General features: G+C 36.1%; 1 protein-coding gene across 5 annotated transcripts in view; it reads left to right on the top strand.

Moving 5' to 3' along the window:
* Nucleotides 1-5: 5 nt before the first annotated feature.
* Nucleotides 6-18609, top strand: part of C11H18orf54 (chromosome 11 C18orf54 homolog) — a 62183-nt gene continuing 43579 nt past the window's right edge. For 2 of the 5 annotated variants that reach the window (XM_058692046.1, XM_058692048.1), the window contains exons 1-8: nt 41-150; nt 1063-1158; nt 3563-3888; nt 4934-5722; nt 6037-6187; nt 9566-9665; nt 15715-15846; nt 17115-17185. In XM_058692046.1, coding sequence (XP_058548029.1) covers nt 3606-3888; nt 4934-5722; nt 6037-6187; nt 9566-9665; nt 15715-15846; nt 17115-17185 — 1526 coding nt within the window. In that variant the 5' untranslated portion in view covers nt 41-150; nt 1063-1158; nt 3563-3605. Of the gene's footprint in view, nt 151-1062; nt 1159-3562; nt 3889-4933; nt 5723-6036; nt 6192-9565; nt 9666-15714; nt 15847-17114; nt 17186-18609 lie in introns of those variants that run through there. The other 3 variants (XM_058692047.1, XM_058692049.1, XM_058692050.1) reach the window with 3 other exon arrangements.

Below are 18609 nucleotides of genomic sequence, written 5' to 3'. Positions count from 1 at the left end.
CTGGCTTCGAGCAAGCGGAGCCTGAGGCGGGGCGGTGTCCGGGTCGGGGATGCTGTATCGCGTCTCCCGTCCGGTAACAGGCGCAGGCTTTCGGTGGAGAGTTGTGGAAGTGTGCGGTTTTTTTTTTTTAATCTCTTGGAGACTTCGTCGGTGAGTTCGGCCCGAAAAGGGGCTGTAGTTTCGAGGGGCGCCCCATCCTTTGACGGCCCGTGGGAGAAACCAGAGAAGGAGTGGCGTGGAGGGAAGAGGAGGACGTCTCCTGAGGGCGGGCGCGAGTGGACATTCCCCGTGGGAAGAGAACGTCTTTAGCGGGAGGCTCCCGAGCGGGGGGAGAGTCGCGGAACGGGACGGAGGGGCCCTGACGTGGGCTTCGGGAGACTCGAGGCGTCTATTGAAGAGGGCGGGGCGGAAGGGGGATTAGGCCTTAGGGGCTGTCTCCTCGGAAAAACTCCGTCCGCGCCCGGTGGGGCTCACGGCTGCTGCCTAATAAATGACTTCTGGGTGGAAGTAGCTAACTGAAGTGTTTGTGACCGCCGGGGGTGCTGGAATCCTGCAGGGTGGGTGACTCCTAGGTAAAGGGCGGAAGGATTGAAGCCAGTGCGTCGAGAGGGGAAAAGATGCTCTCCCGCAGGGATGCCAGCGATCTTCGCTTTCCGGGTCCATTAATTCTTGTCGTTTAGCTGTAGAATAAACAAAATTCGGTGTCAAAACATAAACCACAGAGCTGTTTTTTTTTATTTTTTTTAATTAAAAAAAATTTTTTTTTCAACGTTTTTTATTTATTTTTGGGACAGAGAGAGACAGAGCATGAACGGGGGAGGGGCAGAGAGAGAGAGGGAGACACAGAATCGGAAACAGGCTCCAGGCTCTGAGCCATCAGCTCAGAGCCTGACGCGGGGCTCGAACTCACGGACCGCGAGATCGTGACCTGGCTGAAGTCGGACGCTTAACCGACTGCGCCACCCAGGCGCCCCCAGAGCTGTTGTTTCTAGGAGTTCTTCATTGCGCGCGAGCTGTTCCTATTGGTTATTTAACAGTGAACATTCTGTTCTTGAATCAAAGGTAGTTGAAACTTGTTGCCATTCGTGTAACATTTCATTCTTCGGAATGATGGATTTCCTTTTGGAGATAGGAACGGAAGTGTTTACGGAAGAAATGGTAAGATAATGGGATTTGCTTCCAAATAATCCTGTGGTGGAAGTGCGGAGAAGTGGGGGGATAGAAAGTTGGGGTGTGTGGGTGATTGTTTGAAGCAGGGTAATGGGTGCACGGGGGTTTATTAAAGTGTTAATTCTGGGGGCGCCTGGGTGGCTCAGTCGGTTGAGCGTCCGACTCCGGCTCAGGTCATGATCTCGCGGTCCGTGAGTTTGAGCCCCGCGTCGGGCTCTGTGCTGACAGCTCAGAGCCTGGAGCCTGTTTCAGATTCTGTGTTTCCCTCTCTCTCTCTCTGACCATCCCCCATTCATGCTCTGTCTCTCTCTGTCTCAAAAATAAATAAATGTTAAAAAAAATAAAATAAAATAAAATAAAAAAATAAATAAACGTTAAAGTGTTAATTCTACTTTTGTATACTTTGGGGAGCTCTCCCCAATGAGAATTCAATTGTGGCTTTTCTTTCTGCCCTCCTATGAACTAAAATAAATGTTGTTACCCACTTACTGAGAACTGTAATCCAACAGCTTTACCTTTTAGGGGTTCGTTTGTGTTTCTGTTTTTTATTTCAAGTTTTTATTTAAATTCTAATTGTTTAACATATGGTAAGTTGGTTTCAGGTGTAGAATTTAGTGTTTCATCACTAACATATACCCCCAGTGATCGTCACAGCAAGTACCCTCCTTAATTTTTTTTTTTTTTAATGTTTATTTTTGAGAGAGAGAGAGGGACAGACAGACAGATACAGATCACAAGCAGGGGAGGGCACAGAGAGGCAGAGACAGAATCTGAAGCAGGCTCCAGGGTCTGAGCTGTCAGCACAGAGCCCGACCCGGGGCTCGAACTCTCGAGCTGTGAGATCATGACCTGAGCTGAAGTCGGAGGCTTAACCAACTGAGCTACCCACACCCCACAAATACCCTCCTTAAGGGTATATCACCCATTTAGCCCATTCCCTTCCCACCTCCCTCCATCAAACCTGTTTGTTCTCTGTACTTAAGAGTCTCTTTTGGTTTGGTTTCCTCTCTCCTTTTTTGGTCCCTTCTCCTGTGTTCCAGTGTCATATGAGTGAAAGTGTATGGAGTTTGTCTTTCTCGGACTTATTTCGTTGGAATAAGGGAGAAAATGTTGGGTCAAGCCATATTTACTTGAGAAAATTTAAACATCATTAGTGAAAGCGGTAAAGAAAGAGCACAGCTGACTTAGTCTAGCCATTCTTTGGAGGCAAACCAACATCACAGTATTCAGGGAAATCAAAGAGGCTAATTAACCGTTATCTTATGTTCTGTGGCTGCAAAGGCAGATGCATGCTCTAAAGCTGAGGCAGGATGCTGTTTTACTCTTCTTTAAATGGAAAACTTTCAATATTTTAAAGTCAAATTTGGTAGTTATTAAGATTACATTAAAAGTTGTTCTAACTTAAACATTCCCAAAATTATAGCCCAAAGTTGAACATATTAACTTCATAACATTATAGCATGTGTTAAGTCCTAGACATTAATCTTTCCTTTTTAGTACAGAAAAAAATCCATTTCCACTGATTTAATTTTTAAGAGTATCATATCGTACTGAAGTAACACCTGTTTGTTACTTTTTAGTTTTTCAAATGATCCTATTTGAAATAGATCCTATTATTACTAGTCTAAGATGAATATGTTGTCAATTTCCAAATTATCTAAGTCTCTTTTAAAAGAGAGGTAGGTTGAATCTGTGTAACATAAGAAGTGAAAATGGTAAGTGTATTGCCAAAAATGAAGGTGAGAAAATGATTAACAATAACGATATTATCTTAGGAAAAGAGCATGTTGCTAGCTCAATAAACTTGTGGTTTATTTCTTTATAATAAATACTATTAATTACTTTATTCTCAGTTTTTTCCCCCCCCAGGAAAGGTCTGGCTAAAGTTACATATTGGCATTTACAACATTAAAAGTGGATATTCTGTTCTTGCTTCTTGTTTCTAATACCTCATTTGATGCCTTTAAAAAGTTATTGAGCACCTACTATCTGCAGTGTATAATAGTAGGCTTATGAATTGAAAAATAGTCTGTATAGGGGAGTGTTAGGTATTGTGATGTCATAGAATCTATTCCCATAAGAAAAGACTGCTCATCAGTAGTTTTTAGGACTTTGAAATAGTGAGTACTCTTCTCTTGGTACTCTTCTCAGATAATTATGTGTACACAATTCCAGGCACATAGTAGGTACTCAAAAAATGTTTTCTAAATCAATGATGAAGGAATTCACAATAATTATAATAATAGAAAATCAATGTGTATTGCCTAAAAATTATAGAAATGGATTTTATTCTTTAAAGAAGATTATAAAAAGTTTACAAATTTAGTAATTTCTCTCTATATGGCTATTATTCTCTTTAATGGAACCTTAACCTGTTGTTTTTGTATTACAGTTTTTAAGAGAAATGAATAGAAATAACCCATTTTGAGGAAGCCATGGCAAAATCAATTACAAAACACAGAGTTTGTTCTCGGGAATCTTCAGTATCTTCTCTGCTAGCAAGCTGCAGCCTGAGTGGTAGCAATTCCTCTAACTCTGATGGCTCTTTTCAATATAAGGATAAACTGTATAGTTCTGCCTCTCAGGCTCTACAGGCCTATATTGATGATTTTGATTTAAGCCAGATGTATCCTGGTGCAAACACTGGAAAGATTTACAACAATAGGTGTTCTGCTCATATGCCAGAATTCTCCAACTATATTTGTAAACCAAACAATGGTATGCTTTTATTTTGTGTGTGTGTGTGTTTTCCCCCCACTGATTTAAAGCATTTGAAAGATGTGTTGTAGCCTTGAAAAACTAGACACTTTTTTTTTTTTCCTTTGGGGTAAAAATGACTTATGTAATATGGAGGTCTGGATATTTTTCTTAAATGATTCTGTAATTCTCTGGTTCTCAAGAATTTTCAGCTAAGATCTTCTTGTGACCTTGGAGGGGAAGCTGATGAATGTGACTGATAATAGCAGGTGGTTGATCCTAAACCCTTAAGCCATTTTATTTTAGCATAATGGAAAGAGCATTGACATGGTGGTTCTAAGTTTCATTAACTAGCTTGATGACTTCAGATAAATCTCAGTCTTTCTGAATTTATACTTGATCAATCCCAGTTGACGTGATAAGACTGTCTTCTTGATCTGTATTCTATGGGACAATAATATAAGATGTTAAGAGTTTTTCCTTGATGCAGTTCCCATGAAGACAACTTTGGAAAATGCATCTATTGATAACCCAGTTAACACTTTACTGAAGATTTATGGAATAGCCCTAGTATGGAAAAAATTTTCATTCAACTCTTAGAAGTATGTGAGCAATATATATTCCAGAAGACTGTTAGGACAGCTATTCTTTTTGTGTTAATGCTGTTGCAGGCTTAATTGGCAGAAAGCAAATTATTTTTCCACATAGTTTAATAGCATATTTTTCTTCTATGTTGCAGCCAGTGTCGAGTGACCAATAATAATATGAGTGTATTAGTGCACTGGATAGGTCTAGATGAAAAAAGGTTAAACGGTAAATAAAGAACAAGGGAAAATTTAGAGGTTGGAGAAAAAAGTGTACAACTTAGTTAAATTGAAGAGATGTGAGAAAACACATTGTATTTCATCAACCTATACTATTTATACTTTTAATCAAACTTTAGTGAAGATAAAGGGAAGCAGCAAAAATGACTCTTAAATTCTTAATTCTCATTTACTGTTAAATATTATGAAGTATTGTTGTATGTGATTTAGGGAAATAAACAGAACTATGCTTTGTTTTTCAGCTTTTGAAAATGTTGATCACAAAAAAAGCTCCTTGTCCTTATCCTGTAGAAGAAAGACTGTTAATGACATAGACTCCATTAGCCTAACAACTGATGATCTATTAAAACTTCCAGCAGATGGATCATTTTCTTTTGCTTATGTTGGATCAAATCATCGAATTAGCAAGAAAAAGAAGAAATGCATTGGAAGACTGAGTTCATCAGATACTGAGAAGAATAAACATTTTCAAGAACCCTTCACTCCCATGTGCAAGGATAACTTAGTTACTCCCGTTGTATACACAAACATAAATGGAAAGCAATGTGGTAGGCTGAAAAACCCAAAACTTGTGAGTAAGACTAATAAATGCGTTTCTGAACCATCTTTACCTTTTTCCAAGAAATTGTCTTTCGAGGACAGTTCAGAACACAGTCTTGAAAAGAATTACCCAAGATGGCTCACTAGCCAGAAATCGGACCTTAATGTTTCAGGGATAACTAGTATACCTGATTTCACCTACCCAGTGTGGCTCCACCATCAAGACTTGCTACCTGATACAAATAGTCAAAGGATATATAAAATATTTAAAGAAGATCAGTGTTCCCCTAAACATAGTTACCAGGCACAAAGAACTTCTCGACTTCTGAATAAATTAGATTGTTTTGAATATTCTTTTGAACCCTCAAACATTTCAGAGTCCTTGAATGATGATAAAGGATTGATTAATGAATGTAAATGTGATTCTCAACATAGCCAGTGTCAATGTGAGAATCCAGTTCTCCCAGGACAAACCAAAAAGCCATTCAGTGGTAATTGTTTTGTTTTATTTTTAAGAACCAAAGAAAGTGCTATAAATTTGACCTAATGTCTAGGAGCTTTTATGTTACATTCTTGATGTAATGAACAGATGATAAATCTTGAACACATGATGGTCTTCATTTATGTATCATTTTGTGCCTAGAAAATGTCTCTTCTCCCCTTTTTTCCTTTGAAATGTCATTAAAAAATTTGTTACAGATGTGTGTATATTCTAAATTATCTGAATTCTTGTTTGTCGCCTTTGAGATTTTATTGTGCTCTGCATTTACTTTTTTTCTTGAATTAATTTAATCTTTTAAATTAGGTGACAAAATTGAATTGCTTATCCTGAAGGCCAAGAGAAATCTAGAGCATTGTGCTGAAGAGTTACCGAAGTCTAAGAAAAAGGATGATAGTCCTTGTTCATTAGATAAACTTGAAGCAGAAAGATCATGGGAAAATATCCCTGTTACTTTGTACGTAAGTTACAATGGAAAAAGTTTTTAGTTCTCCAAGTGAAAAATGTGTGAACAGTTAATTTATTTTATTTATTTATTTAAAAAAATTTTTTCAATGTTTATTTATTTTTGAGAGAGACAGCCAGAACAGGGGACGTGCACAGAGAGAGAGGGAGACACAGAATCTGAACCAGGCTCCAGGCTCTGAGTTGTCAGCACAGAGCCGGATGTGGGGCTTGAACTCACGAGCTGTGAAATCATGACCTGAGCTGAAGTCAGATGCTTAACTGACTGAGCCACCCAGGCGCCCCAGTTAGTTTATTTTTTACATAACTCTGTGATAATTGGCAATTATAGTGACATGTTAATTCTATAGAATGTTGCCTTTGTGTTGTTTCTTTGAACTGCATTTTTCAGTTGTTACCACAAGATGGTGTAATGTTGCATAACCTTAGGCACATTATACAACTTTTGTCTTTATGTGTTTTTTTTTTTGTTACACTGTAAAATACTGATTTTACTGGTGAAAAATCACAACCAAAAGCAACCTATTTTGCAGATGGAGGAGTGCTATGAAATTCTTGTTTTCTTTTTACTTTTAAGTTTTTTCTCCCTCTATATTCTTTCCATATATGGAGTTATGCAGTTATCCATTTTTTTCGTTTACATTTTATTTTCTCTTAGTCGTTATTTTCCTTAAACAGTGGTGGTGTTTTGGTATGGTCTATTGTAATACATTTTTGTAGTTTCTAATATTGTTTTTATTTGTGTGCTTAAGCTTGTTACAACATGGTTTCTCAGAATAATTTAAACTGTCTACATCGATGCCTATGAATGTGGTGTGGAGTAAGAATTGAGCTTAGGTAGGAAAGCTTTTTTCCTTAGTGATATTATTGTCTGAACTCATAAGAAATGCATTCTTGGTAACCCTATATCCTGCCTTACGCTCTGATAATTTATTATCTTCTGTTGTCTAAACTTTCATTCTGTCATACTCTGTTATAGACAGAGTCTGTTAATTGCTGGATCCATTTTTTGATCACTTCTCAGTTGAACATCTTATTTTTTTTTTTAATATGGACAATTACTATAATTCTGGTTTGGAATTGTAGCTCTGTTACTTTTTTTGTCTTTGCTGACACCTTATACAAGTTAAACTGCTTTGTACAAGACCTTATATAAATTCTCTACTTGGGGTTGTTGTGAGGATTCATTTGATTAGAGAATATAAGGTACTTAGGACAATTTCTGACTTATGATGAGCTGTCTTGTAAATTGTTAATAGTAGTGATAATTATCCAGAATATTTTTTTTTCCTCATTTAGCTTTATTTCTCAATTGTTGCTTCAATAGTATCTTTATTTTTTGAAACTTGGGTTAATAATTAGCTCACTTAATTCTTAAACTTTTTTTCTAATTTCTTATTTTCTTGTCAGTTGGTCTTGGTAATTGTAAAGTACCATAGTATGAATACTTTACTTTCAATTGCAACCAACAAGAATGGGTGAGCAAATAGTATCAGAGGTGTTTAAGAATAAACTTTTTGAATGCTTTTAGTGTATTATGTAATTAGATATCGTTGGTTTGGCCCAGTACCTTGCATATAGAAGTTGACTTCTGGAAGATTGAATTCATATTGTGATGGGTATGTTTGTACATAAAATGAATGATGGATTGTCAGAAGGAATAGACCTGACCTTAGTATGGTGTTGACAAATTATTGTTAATCTACCATCAAAACAAAAATTGACTAGGAAGTAGTCAAGGTAGTATACTGAAAGGTAGAACACAACCACAATAAGATAACTGCTTTTTTTTTTGTATTTGTTTAACATTTTTATAATGGAAAATTTCCAAGAAATACAAAAGTAGAAGAATAGTATAATGAATTCTTATGTATCCCACACCCATCTTCAGTAATCTGGTAAATGCTTTTTGGTGGTGGTACATGGATGTGCAAACTCCTTTGGTAAAGAATGTGAGAAATGACTACATGGGAGTAAGAAAAACCTCATAGTAAGTTACAAATCAAAGGAGTCAATAATGAAGTGCTGCTAATTATTAAGAAAAAATTAGAATTGTGACATTTATATGTTAGGGAAAGATTCTTAGATATCTGATTACTTGAGTTAGAAACACATTTTATGTTGATATATAAATGAGAAAGAATGACTTTGTTCTCTGTGACTAATAGAATTTGTTTTGGGAGAATTCTGACTTTTGCTGGGGTTGCCCTACTGTCCCTTGAAACATCAAGAAAGAAACTAATATTTATTGTGCCAGGTACATAGAGTTAATTTATGCAATACTTCTGTGAGATAAGTGGGACTACTAATGTAAAACTGAAGTTCAGGTAAATAAATTACATAAAGTCACATAGTGAGTGGGATTGAGGTTTGAACTCAGGAGTTTTAATTTCACAATTGATCTTTTTCCTACTATAATATGTCCTCTTTATTAATGCCAGTTCTGGAGGGCAGGACCTGTTGCTTTGACGTGGAAGAGCATGTAACTATCATCCCAGTAGAAACTCATATATTTGTGGGGGTTTTTATTATCATTGGGTAACTAACTGTTTATTTGGAAAAATGTACTGCTTATTTCACACAAATGAGCTTTTGGAGTGTAGCCATAGTTCAAGGCTTATTTGTTTGAGGACTAATGTTTTCACTTGATAATTTTTTCTTAAAGTTTTAAAGGAGAGGGGCACCTGGGTGGCTCAGTCGGCTAAGCCTCCGACTTCAGCTCAGGTCACAATCTCACAGTTCAGGAGTTGGAGCCCCTTGTTGGGCTCTGTCCTGGCAGCTCATACCCTGGAGCCTGCTTCGGATTCTGTGTCTCCCTCTCTCTCTGCTCCTCCCCTGCTCACACTTGTTGGTGCGCACGTGCTCTCTCTCCCTCTTTCTCTCTCTCAAAAATAAATAAGCTTAAAAAATATATATTAAAAAAAAAAAGCTCTAAAGGAGAAACAAGGAGATAGGGAGGGTGAGATTCTAATATCAGTTTAGAGAGATAGGGAATCACCAAGCAAAATCAATATGAATTGTATTCGCAATGGTTGTTTCTTGGTGATTATTTGTATTTAAATGATAACCATTCAGTTATAGACTAATTAAAAAAAAAATTTTTTTTTTAACGTTTATTTATTTTTGAGACAGAGAGAGACAGAGCATGAGTGGGGGAGGGTCAGAGAGAGGGAGACACAGAATCTGAAACAGGCTCCAGGCTCTGAGCTGTCAGCACAGTGCCCGACGTGGGGCTCGAACTCACGGACCGCGAGATCATGACCTGAGCCTAAGTCGGACGCTTAACCGACTGAGCCACCCAGGCGCCCCTAGACTAATTTTTATAAATTGGGAACTTAATTACTTTCTTGTATCCTTAAATCCTATTTAGCAAATCTCCTGTTCCTGTTAACTCTGATGATAATCCTCAACAAACTTCAAGGGCAAAGTGTACTAAAGGGTTTCTCGAAGATTTTTTAAATGATAATCAGGTGGGTGAAATTAAATTTTTTTAACTTCTTAAAAGAGGATTTTTTTAACTTATTAAAAGGATTTATGACTACTATACAGATTTTAATTTCTGGGTTGTTAAAAAACAAAACAAAAAGATTCAAATCCCCTCTTCCTCAACATAAATGCATAAAAGCATTACTCCTAGAATTATTCATAATTTTATTTTAGTATTTTAAAGTAGAGGGACCTGGGATTGAACGCTACAGAGAGCTTAAATTATGTTTTTGTTTGTTTGGTTTTGGTTTTTTTTGGACAATGTGTAAAGCATACCATTATAAAGTAAGTTATATTTTCCCATAGGATGGTTGATTATTGAGAGTTGTGTTTCTAACTAAGAAAAAATTATAGACCTCTTTAATTAAAGAAAACTTTTTTAATGTTTATTTTTGAGAAAGAGAGGGAGGAGGGAGGGAGAGAGGAGCAGAGAGGGAGACACAATTTGAAGCAGGCTCCAGGCTCTGAGCTGTCAGCACAGAGCCTGACGTGGGGTTTGAGCCCACAAACTATGAAATCATGGCCTGAGCTAAAGTCAGATGCTTTACTGACTAAGCCACCCAGGGGCCACATAAATCTCTATAATTTAAAATAGGAAAATTATTACCCAGTTTTGCAAAATCAACATATGTGCATCTTGCATGTAACCCCACAATAAAAAATAATGTGTATGTATGCACATAAGGAATTATATATAATTTGACATAGAAATACAGCCATGGCTGTTAAATATTGAAACCATACTTTTGGGATCTTAAAATCTGGAAGATTTGGGAGGTTGAACACTCAAAAATTAACTGAAAAATTTAATGAACTGAGTTCCTTCAATGAAATTTACTAGAGAAAGTAGAGACTTTCATAATATGTTTGATCTTAGAACTTTGTGTAAGATACTATAGCAGATGTTGGGTAAGTGAAGCTTAATTATTAAATATTTATTTGATAAATATTTGAGGGCCAAGCACTTCTTTAGGAACTGTCTCCCTAGTAGTGAATAAGAGGGAGGAAATCCTTGTGTCTTGGATTTTTTATTCCACTTGGAGAGACAAACTAAACAAATATATAGTATGTGACACATAAGGGAGTACTGTAAGTATTATAAAGAAACATTAGTTGGGATAGGAAAATACAGGTACAATTTTAGATAGGGTAGTCAGGAATGATCTCTCTGTTGAGGTGATACTTGAGCAAAAATCTAAAATGAGTGAATAAGCCAGACATTCCTGAGGAAATAACTTTACATGTAAAAGTAATAGTAATTGCAGAAACCCCAAGGCAGAATTGTATTTGGCATGTTTAGGAAATATCAGACTCTAGTAGTGTAGCTCAGTCAGAATGAACAAGAGAAGGATGGTAAGATGGAGAGAGAACCAGGAACCAGATCATGTAGCGTCTTACAAGTGATGAAGATTTTTATGTTTTATTTAGGTGAGATGAGAAGTCACTGGAGTGTTTTGAGTGGAAGCGTGAAATGATCAGATCTACATTCTAAAATATAAAATGGCAGCTATATGGAGCATAGACTTAAAAGGAGCTGGTGAAGGAGCAGGGAACCTAGTTAGGAGACTTTTTCAGTCTTTTGGGATAGGATTGGCTTAGGGTGGGTACATTGGACGTAGTCAGAAATGGGTAGACTTGGCATATATTTTGAAGATAGACCTAGTAGGATGGAGATAGAATTCAAACAATGAATTTCAGATGTTTGAGCCAAGCAGCTAAAAGATTGGGTGATGCCATTTACTTAGGTAAAGAGCACTAGTAGAAGAACAAATTTGTAGAAGTTCTTTTAAGTTTGAGATGAATGAATGTTAAATACTAATCAGTGGTCCCTTTTCCCCTGCCAGTACACACACAATCTCACTACCAGGGTGTTTTTGTTTTGTTTTTAATAATTTTAGATGCACCCAAAATTCCTGTCACCATTCTTTCAGCTTCCCTAATGCTATCATCTCACATACTGTAGAATAATGATCACAGACAGGGAATTAACTTAGGTATAATTTTGTTATCTAAACTATAGACCTTACTCTAATTTCACTAGTTTCTCTACCAGTGTCCTATTCCAGGATTCAACATTGCATTTAATTGCTATGATTCCTTTTAAAATAGTCTTAAAAAAATTTTTTTTTAATGTTTATTTTTGAGAGAGAGCACGAGCAGGGGAGGGGCAGAGAGAAAGACACACACAGAATCTGAAGCAGGCTCCAGGCTCTGAGCTGTCAGCACAGAGCCTGATGTGGGGCTTGAACTCACAAACCATGAGATCATGACCTGAACCAAAGTCAGATGTCTAACTGAGCCATCCAGGTGCCCCCAATTGTCAGTTTTCATTAATCTACATCAGTCTGTGGTAGTTCCTCAGTCTTCCCTTGTCTGTCATGATCTTGACACTTTTGAAGAGTACTGGTTGGTTATTTTGTTGATAGCTCCTCAGTTAGGGTTTGTCTGACGTTTTCTCATGATCAGAATGAGGTTATGCATTTTGGCAAGAATGCAATAGGAATCATTCTATGCCCTTCTCAGTGCATCATATCAGAGGGTTCATGTTATATTGATATCATTGATTTGTGTCTGATATGTGTCTTAGTTGGGCTACTTTAATAAATATGCCATAGACATGGTGGCTTAAACAACACACATTTATTTCTGTTGGCTGAGCAGTCCAAGATCAAGGTGTCTGGTGAGGTCCTGCTTCCCAGGATGCCATCTTCTCCACATAATTTCCCATGGCAGAGAACAGGGAGGAAGCAAGCCCTCTTGTGTCTCTTGGATCAGGGCACTGATCCCATTCATGAAGGCTCCACCCTTATGACCTAATTACTTCACTAAAGTCCTTTCTCCAAATACCATCACATTGGGATTAGACTTCAACATAAGAATTTTAGGGGAACACAAACATTCAGTCCATAGCAATATGTTAATAATATATTAATATACACAATTATGTTAATACTTGTGATGTTAACCTTGAACACTTGGTGTCTACTGGCTGTCTCTTTAGTAAAATTACAGTTTCCCCTTGTAATTAATAAACGTTGGAGATATTTTGAGACTGTGCACACATGCACATCTATATTTCTATATTTGTATATGTGTCATAGTTTATATGTATGTATAAAATCGTGAGTTTATACTTATACCTTTGACTCCAGTTCAGTCCTGCATGGCTTGTTTTAGCCTTTCTTGTTACTTATTTGTAACTTCTTTCTCCACTGGTAAGAATCCTATTATTATCCATAGTCTCTTAACTATTTGTTCATTCTTAGCATACATATAGTTTGACAATTGCTAATCCATATCCCTGTAAGGAACAAATTTACTAACTAGATCACATTATTTATGTATAGTTCTTTTTATCTTTAGCCTTACAATATCCAAATTACTGTTTTCCAAAGTTACCTTGGTTAATTATTTTCTTCCCAACCCTTCAGTGTGTTCATGTTGTTCAATTGTAATACTGTTAGGTTGTTAATTTTTATTGTACTTACTGGGTTTAAACCACATTCTATTTGGTTTAAATTGTTTTTTGAATATGTGAAACATTACTATAGTTCTGAGTGAGCTATACAAAAAAGATATACTCCAAGACATTCACTCAAGTTTTAATGACGAGTCTCAGGACAAATTCTATCAGACATACCAACATTTATTAAATATTCATTAGTGAATTGCACAAATAGTTTATATAATCTATTTCACAGTTTTCTTTTTGGAACTCTCATCACTAGTTTGCATGAAAAATCCACTCCAGGCTTTTGTAACCCTTATGGTTGGCATCAGGCAACTAGAAAAAAAAAATTTTTTTAATGTTTATTTTTTTAAGGCAGTGGCTGAATGCATGTAACTTAGAGATAATGCTTCAGGTCTGTCTACAAGAGTCAGGAGGATAAGGCTAATTGAATCCTTAATCCTTGTTTATTTTTCTTTATTTTTTATCACTTTTTAAAATATTTGTTTATTTTTGAGAGAGAGCGCATGAGCAGGTGTGAACATGAATGAGGGAGGGGCCAAGGAGGGGGAACAGAGGATCTGAAGCAGGCTCCAGGCTCTACACTGATAGCAGAGAGCCTGATGCGGGGGGCTCTCAAACTTATGAACTGTGAGATCTTGACCTGAGCCAAAGATGGAAGCTTAACCAACTGAGCCACCCAGGCATCCCTATTTTTCTTTATTTTTTAAATTTTGGTGAAATATGTGTAACATAACATTTACTATTTTAACCATTTTTAAGTGTACAGTTCTATGCAGTAAGTGCCTTCACATTGTTGTGCAGCCATCACCACTGTCCATGTGTAGAACTTCTTCATCTTCCCCAACTGAAACTATACTCATTAAATACTAAATCCCCGTTCCTCTTTTGCCCCGCCTCTGGCTAGCACCATTCTGCTTTCTGTTTCTATGAATTTGACTACTCTAGGAACCTTACATGTTTTATTAGTCGGCTGTGGTAACAAAATACTTTAGGCTGGGTGGCTTAAACAGTAGAAATTTATTTCTCACAGTTCTGCAGTTTGGGGAATCTAAGATCAAGGTTCTAGCTGGATCTAAGATCAAAGTGCTAGCTGATTCTGTTCATGGTGAAGGCTCTCTTCCTTGCTTGTAGGCAGCTGCTATCTCACAGTGTCCTTCCATGGCCTTTCCTTGAGCTGTCAGGTGTCTTTTATTAGAAGGACACTAATCCTGTGGTATGTGGGCCGTACCCATATGACCTCATTTAACCTTAATTACTTCCTTATGGCCCTATCTCCAAATATAGCTGCATTTGAGGTTAGGGCTTCAACATGAATTTTTGTTGGGAGGGGTACAGTTCAGTCCATGGCATCATGTAAGAACCATACAGTATCTGTCTTTTGGTGACTGGCTTATTTCCCTTAACCTAATGTCTTCAAGGTTCGTCCATGTTGTATCATATGTCAAAATTTCCTTCCTTTCTTAGACTGAATAATACTTCATTGTATGCACCATGTTTTGTTTACCCATTCATCTGTGATGGATACTTGGGTTGTTTCTACTTTTTGGCTATTGTGAATAATGCTGCTATAAATATGGGTGTATAAATAATCTGTTTTGAGTCTGTACTTTTATTTCTTCTACCTATATAGGCAGAAGGGGATCATAGGGTAATTCTGTGTTTAATTTTTTGAAGAATTGCCATACTGTTTTCCACAGCAGCTGCATCATTTTACATTTCTATATCCCATTTCTTATACTCTATTCATGTAATTGTGGAGAGCGTGCTTAACTTTGAACCTCTTCACTAATGAGATTCTATTTCTAATATTCTTGTGCTTGTCAACAACTTCCTCTAGACTTGAAGTTTAAATAGTATGTCAGTTATATTGTCTATACTGAAATATATTATTATGTGGCCATTATGTGGTAGCTACCAGAACACAGCAACTCATTTGAAAGATATAAAAATAATAGGTTGGTAAGAAGACTTGAAAAAAAGTTTTAAAAAATATCCCTTATGGATTCTCTTAAAAGAATCCTGATCATGTTATTTAGTGCTGTTGCCTTCTTTGGATGCAGGTAAGATCAGTTGATAATTGAGGTTTGAGTGTTTTTTTACATAGCAAGGAATGTGTGACCAATGAGTAAGTGAAAAACTAGCATTCTCTGTGTGAAAACATTTAAAAGTGTTTAGAGAATGCTGTATTTGAAATTCTGGTTCTTGTTCAGCTAATAACTAGCTTTATTTACATACCCGAGAAAGAGCATGTTGGCCTACCTGAGCTCTGAGGACCTTCCATTTCTAAAAATCTGTGATTTTAAATGTATAAATGAAAGCATTGCAAATGTAAACATGTACTGTTCATTTGAAAAGAGCAGGGACTAGAAAGGATGTGTCAAACTTCATGGTTGTCTCTAAATAACTTGCAATTGGGTAAGGGGAGGTGTTGAGTTACAATAATGACTTTTCAAAACACATTATTGATTTGAATTTTTGCATTTTATATTGTGGGGAAATACAAAATAAAACTTTTTCCTCCATGAATTTGCTTGGTTAATCATTCATCTGTTTTATGTCAGAGCTGTACCCTTTCTGGAGGGAAACATCATGGTCCTGTTGAAGCCCTGAAACAAATGTTATTTAATCTTCAAGCAGTACAAGAAAGTTTTAATCAGAATAAAACTGTAGATCTGAAAGAAGAAATTAAGCAAGTAAGCACAAACTTGATTTATGAATTGAGATCTGTGAATGTGAATTAAGATCTGTGGAGATATACGATACCTTCCCAGATCTTTTTCAGTTTGACCTCTAGTTTTATGTCAATAAACATGCCACATAACTCATGTTCTAGAGTTGTAATACTGTTATTTTTTGTAAAAATTAACTCAAATTTAATACTGTTACATTTCTGTAGCTGTGTACCCCTGAATAGATTATCCTCTTTTGTTCATGGTTATAAATACAGCATCTTGTTTAGATATGACAGTGTTACAATTATAGTTATGGAAGGATTGTAGGAATTGTTTTTTAATGCACTGCAACATTATTGGTATAACCCAGCTTTTTGTATTTATATTTGAGGAGGCCTGGAAATCCTTTTCAACTTTGGACTTCTCTACATAACCTATGTCTGCTGAAATTTTATTGTTACCATGTGTTTGACTTTTCTTATAGTTAATGTAAAATTTTATTTCAAAACCATTGTGTTTTTATGTATTGCCTAGGAATTTTGAAATCTCTTGGTTCTTTGGACTGCTATTCTCTAGGGGTAGAGTTTTCTTCACAATAGTACAGTATTTATATTCTCACAAGTCTGATTGTAAATTCTAATTCTGCCACTTAACTAGCAAGTGCAGTATTTGTACAAATCTCTTAACCTCTTTAGTTTTAGTTTCTTCTTCTGTAAAATGTGGTTGTTGAAAAGGTAAATTGAGACAGACTATGTGAAGTACTTATATAGTGCTTGGCTCCTGATAAAAACTTAATAGCTGGTAAATACTTAATAAATATTTTTATTGTCATTGCTTTGTTATTCTTATTCAGTGGAGCTTTATGAAATTCAGTTTAAATTACAAATGAATGGATCAGCTCTTGGAAACTGTCAAGCCTGAATTGTATTTTAATTTTTCTATACATTTTAATGATTATTACAGTAACGTATAGCGTGTAATCTATCCCTTTTTCCCCTCCTGTTAGACATCATTGAGACATAACTTTGTTCATTATAGTCTTAATTTGAAGCCAAGGTTTTATTTTTATTGGACATATAATTTAGAAGCATACTTGAAAGATGAATAAGTAGTTTTATTTTTAGAATAAAGAAAATATTTAATGCTTTACTGAAAATTATTTGCTAGAATTATTTCCTTGGAAATGTAGACTGTTTTTTAATGTTCTCATTTTTCACATACTAAGTAGCACTTAAGTTTATAGTTATATAATATTTTCAATATTTTGTTATATTTGGTGTTTTTAATAGGTTTCAGAAGACAATTTCTCTCAATTACAGTTGAAGGAAAGTATGGTTCCTATTACTAGATCACTTCAAAAGTAAGTATTCTCTACTAATTTCTTAAGATGTTATGGATACAAATCCATTTTAGTCATCTCTTTGAAATCAGAAGATTCCAGGAGAAATTAAGTAGTTCTAAGAATAGATAGACTTGATATTTTTAAAAATGCTAATTTTTAATTTATATTCAAGTTAACATATGTATTACAATGATGATCTCAGGAGTAGAATCCAGTGATTTATCCCCTATATATAACACACAGTGCTCATCCTAACAATTGTCTTCCCTAATGCCCATCACCCATTTAGCCCATCCCCCCTTCCACAGCCTCTCCAGCGGCTCTCAGTTCTCTATATTTGTCTCTTATGTTTTGTCCCCCTCCTTGTTTTTATATTATTTTTGCTTCCCTTCACTTATGTTCATCTGTTTTGTATCTTAAATTCCACATATGAGTGAAGTCACATGATATTTGTCTTTCTCTGACTAATTTTGCTTCGCATAATACACTCTAGTTCCATCCATGTTGTTGCAGATGGCAAGATTTCATTCTTTTTCATTGGTGGGTAATACTTCATTGTATATATATACTACATCTTTATCCATTCATCTGTCGATGGACAATTTGGGCTTTTTCCATACTTTGGTTATTGTCGGTAGTGCTACTATAAACATTGGGGTGCATGTGCCCCTTTGAAACAGCACACCTGTATCCTTTGGATAAATAGCCAGTAGTGCAATTGCTGGGTCGTCAGGTAGTTCTCTATTTTAAATTTTTTGAGGAACCTCCATACTGTTTTCCAGAGTGGCTGCACCAGTTTGCATTCTCACCAGCAGTGCAAAAGGGTTCCTATTTCTCTGCATCCTCGCCAACATCTGTCGTTGCCTGAGTTGTCAATTTTTAGCTATTCTGATGGGTGTGATATGGTATCTCATTGTGGTTTTAATTAGTATTTCCCTGATGATGAGTGATGTTGAGCATTTTTCCATGTCTATTCATGTCTTTTGCTCATTTCTTCACTGGATTATTTGTTTTTTGGGTGTTTGATACGTTCTTTATAGATTTTGGATACTAACCCTTTATCTGATATGTCATTTGCATATATCTTCTCCCATTCTGTCAGTTGCCTTTTAGTTTTGCTGATTGTTTCCTTTGCTGTGCAGAAGCTTTTTATCTTGATGAGGTCCCAGTAGTACATTTTTGCTTTTGTTTCCCTTGCCTCCTGAGACATGTTGAGTTAGAAGTTACTGCATCCAAGGTCAAAGAGGTTTTTGTCTGCATTCTCGAGGATTTTGATGGCTTCCTGTCTTATGTTTGGGTCTTCCATCCATTTTGAGTTTAGTTTTGTGTATGATGTAAGTAAGTGGTTCAGGTTCAGTCTTTTGAATGTTGCTGTACAGTTTTCCCAACAGCATTTGCTGAAGAGACTGTCTTTATTCCATCGGATATTCTTTCCTGCTTTG

The sequence above is a fragment of the Neofelis nebulosa genome, chromosome 11 (genome assembly GCF_028018385.1).
Source record: "Neofelis nebulosa isolate mNeoNeb1 chromosome 11, mNeoNeb1.pri, whole genome shotgun sequence".
Lineage (NCBI taxonomy): Eukaryota > Metazoa > Chordata > Mammalia > Carnivora > Felidae > Neofelis > Neofelis nebulosa.
Note: the sequence above shows the minus strand (reverse complement) of the source record. Positions and strands in the feature narration are given on the sequence as shown.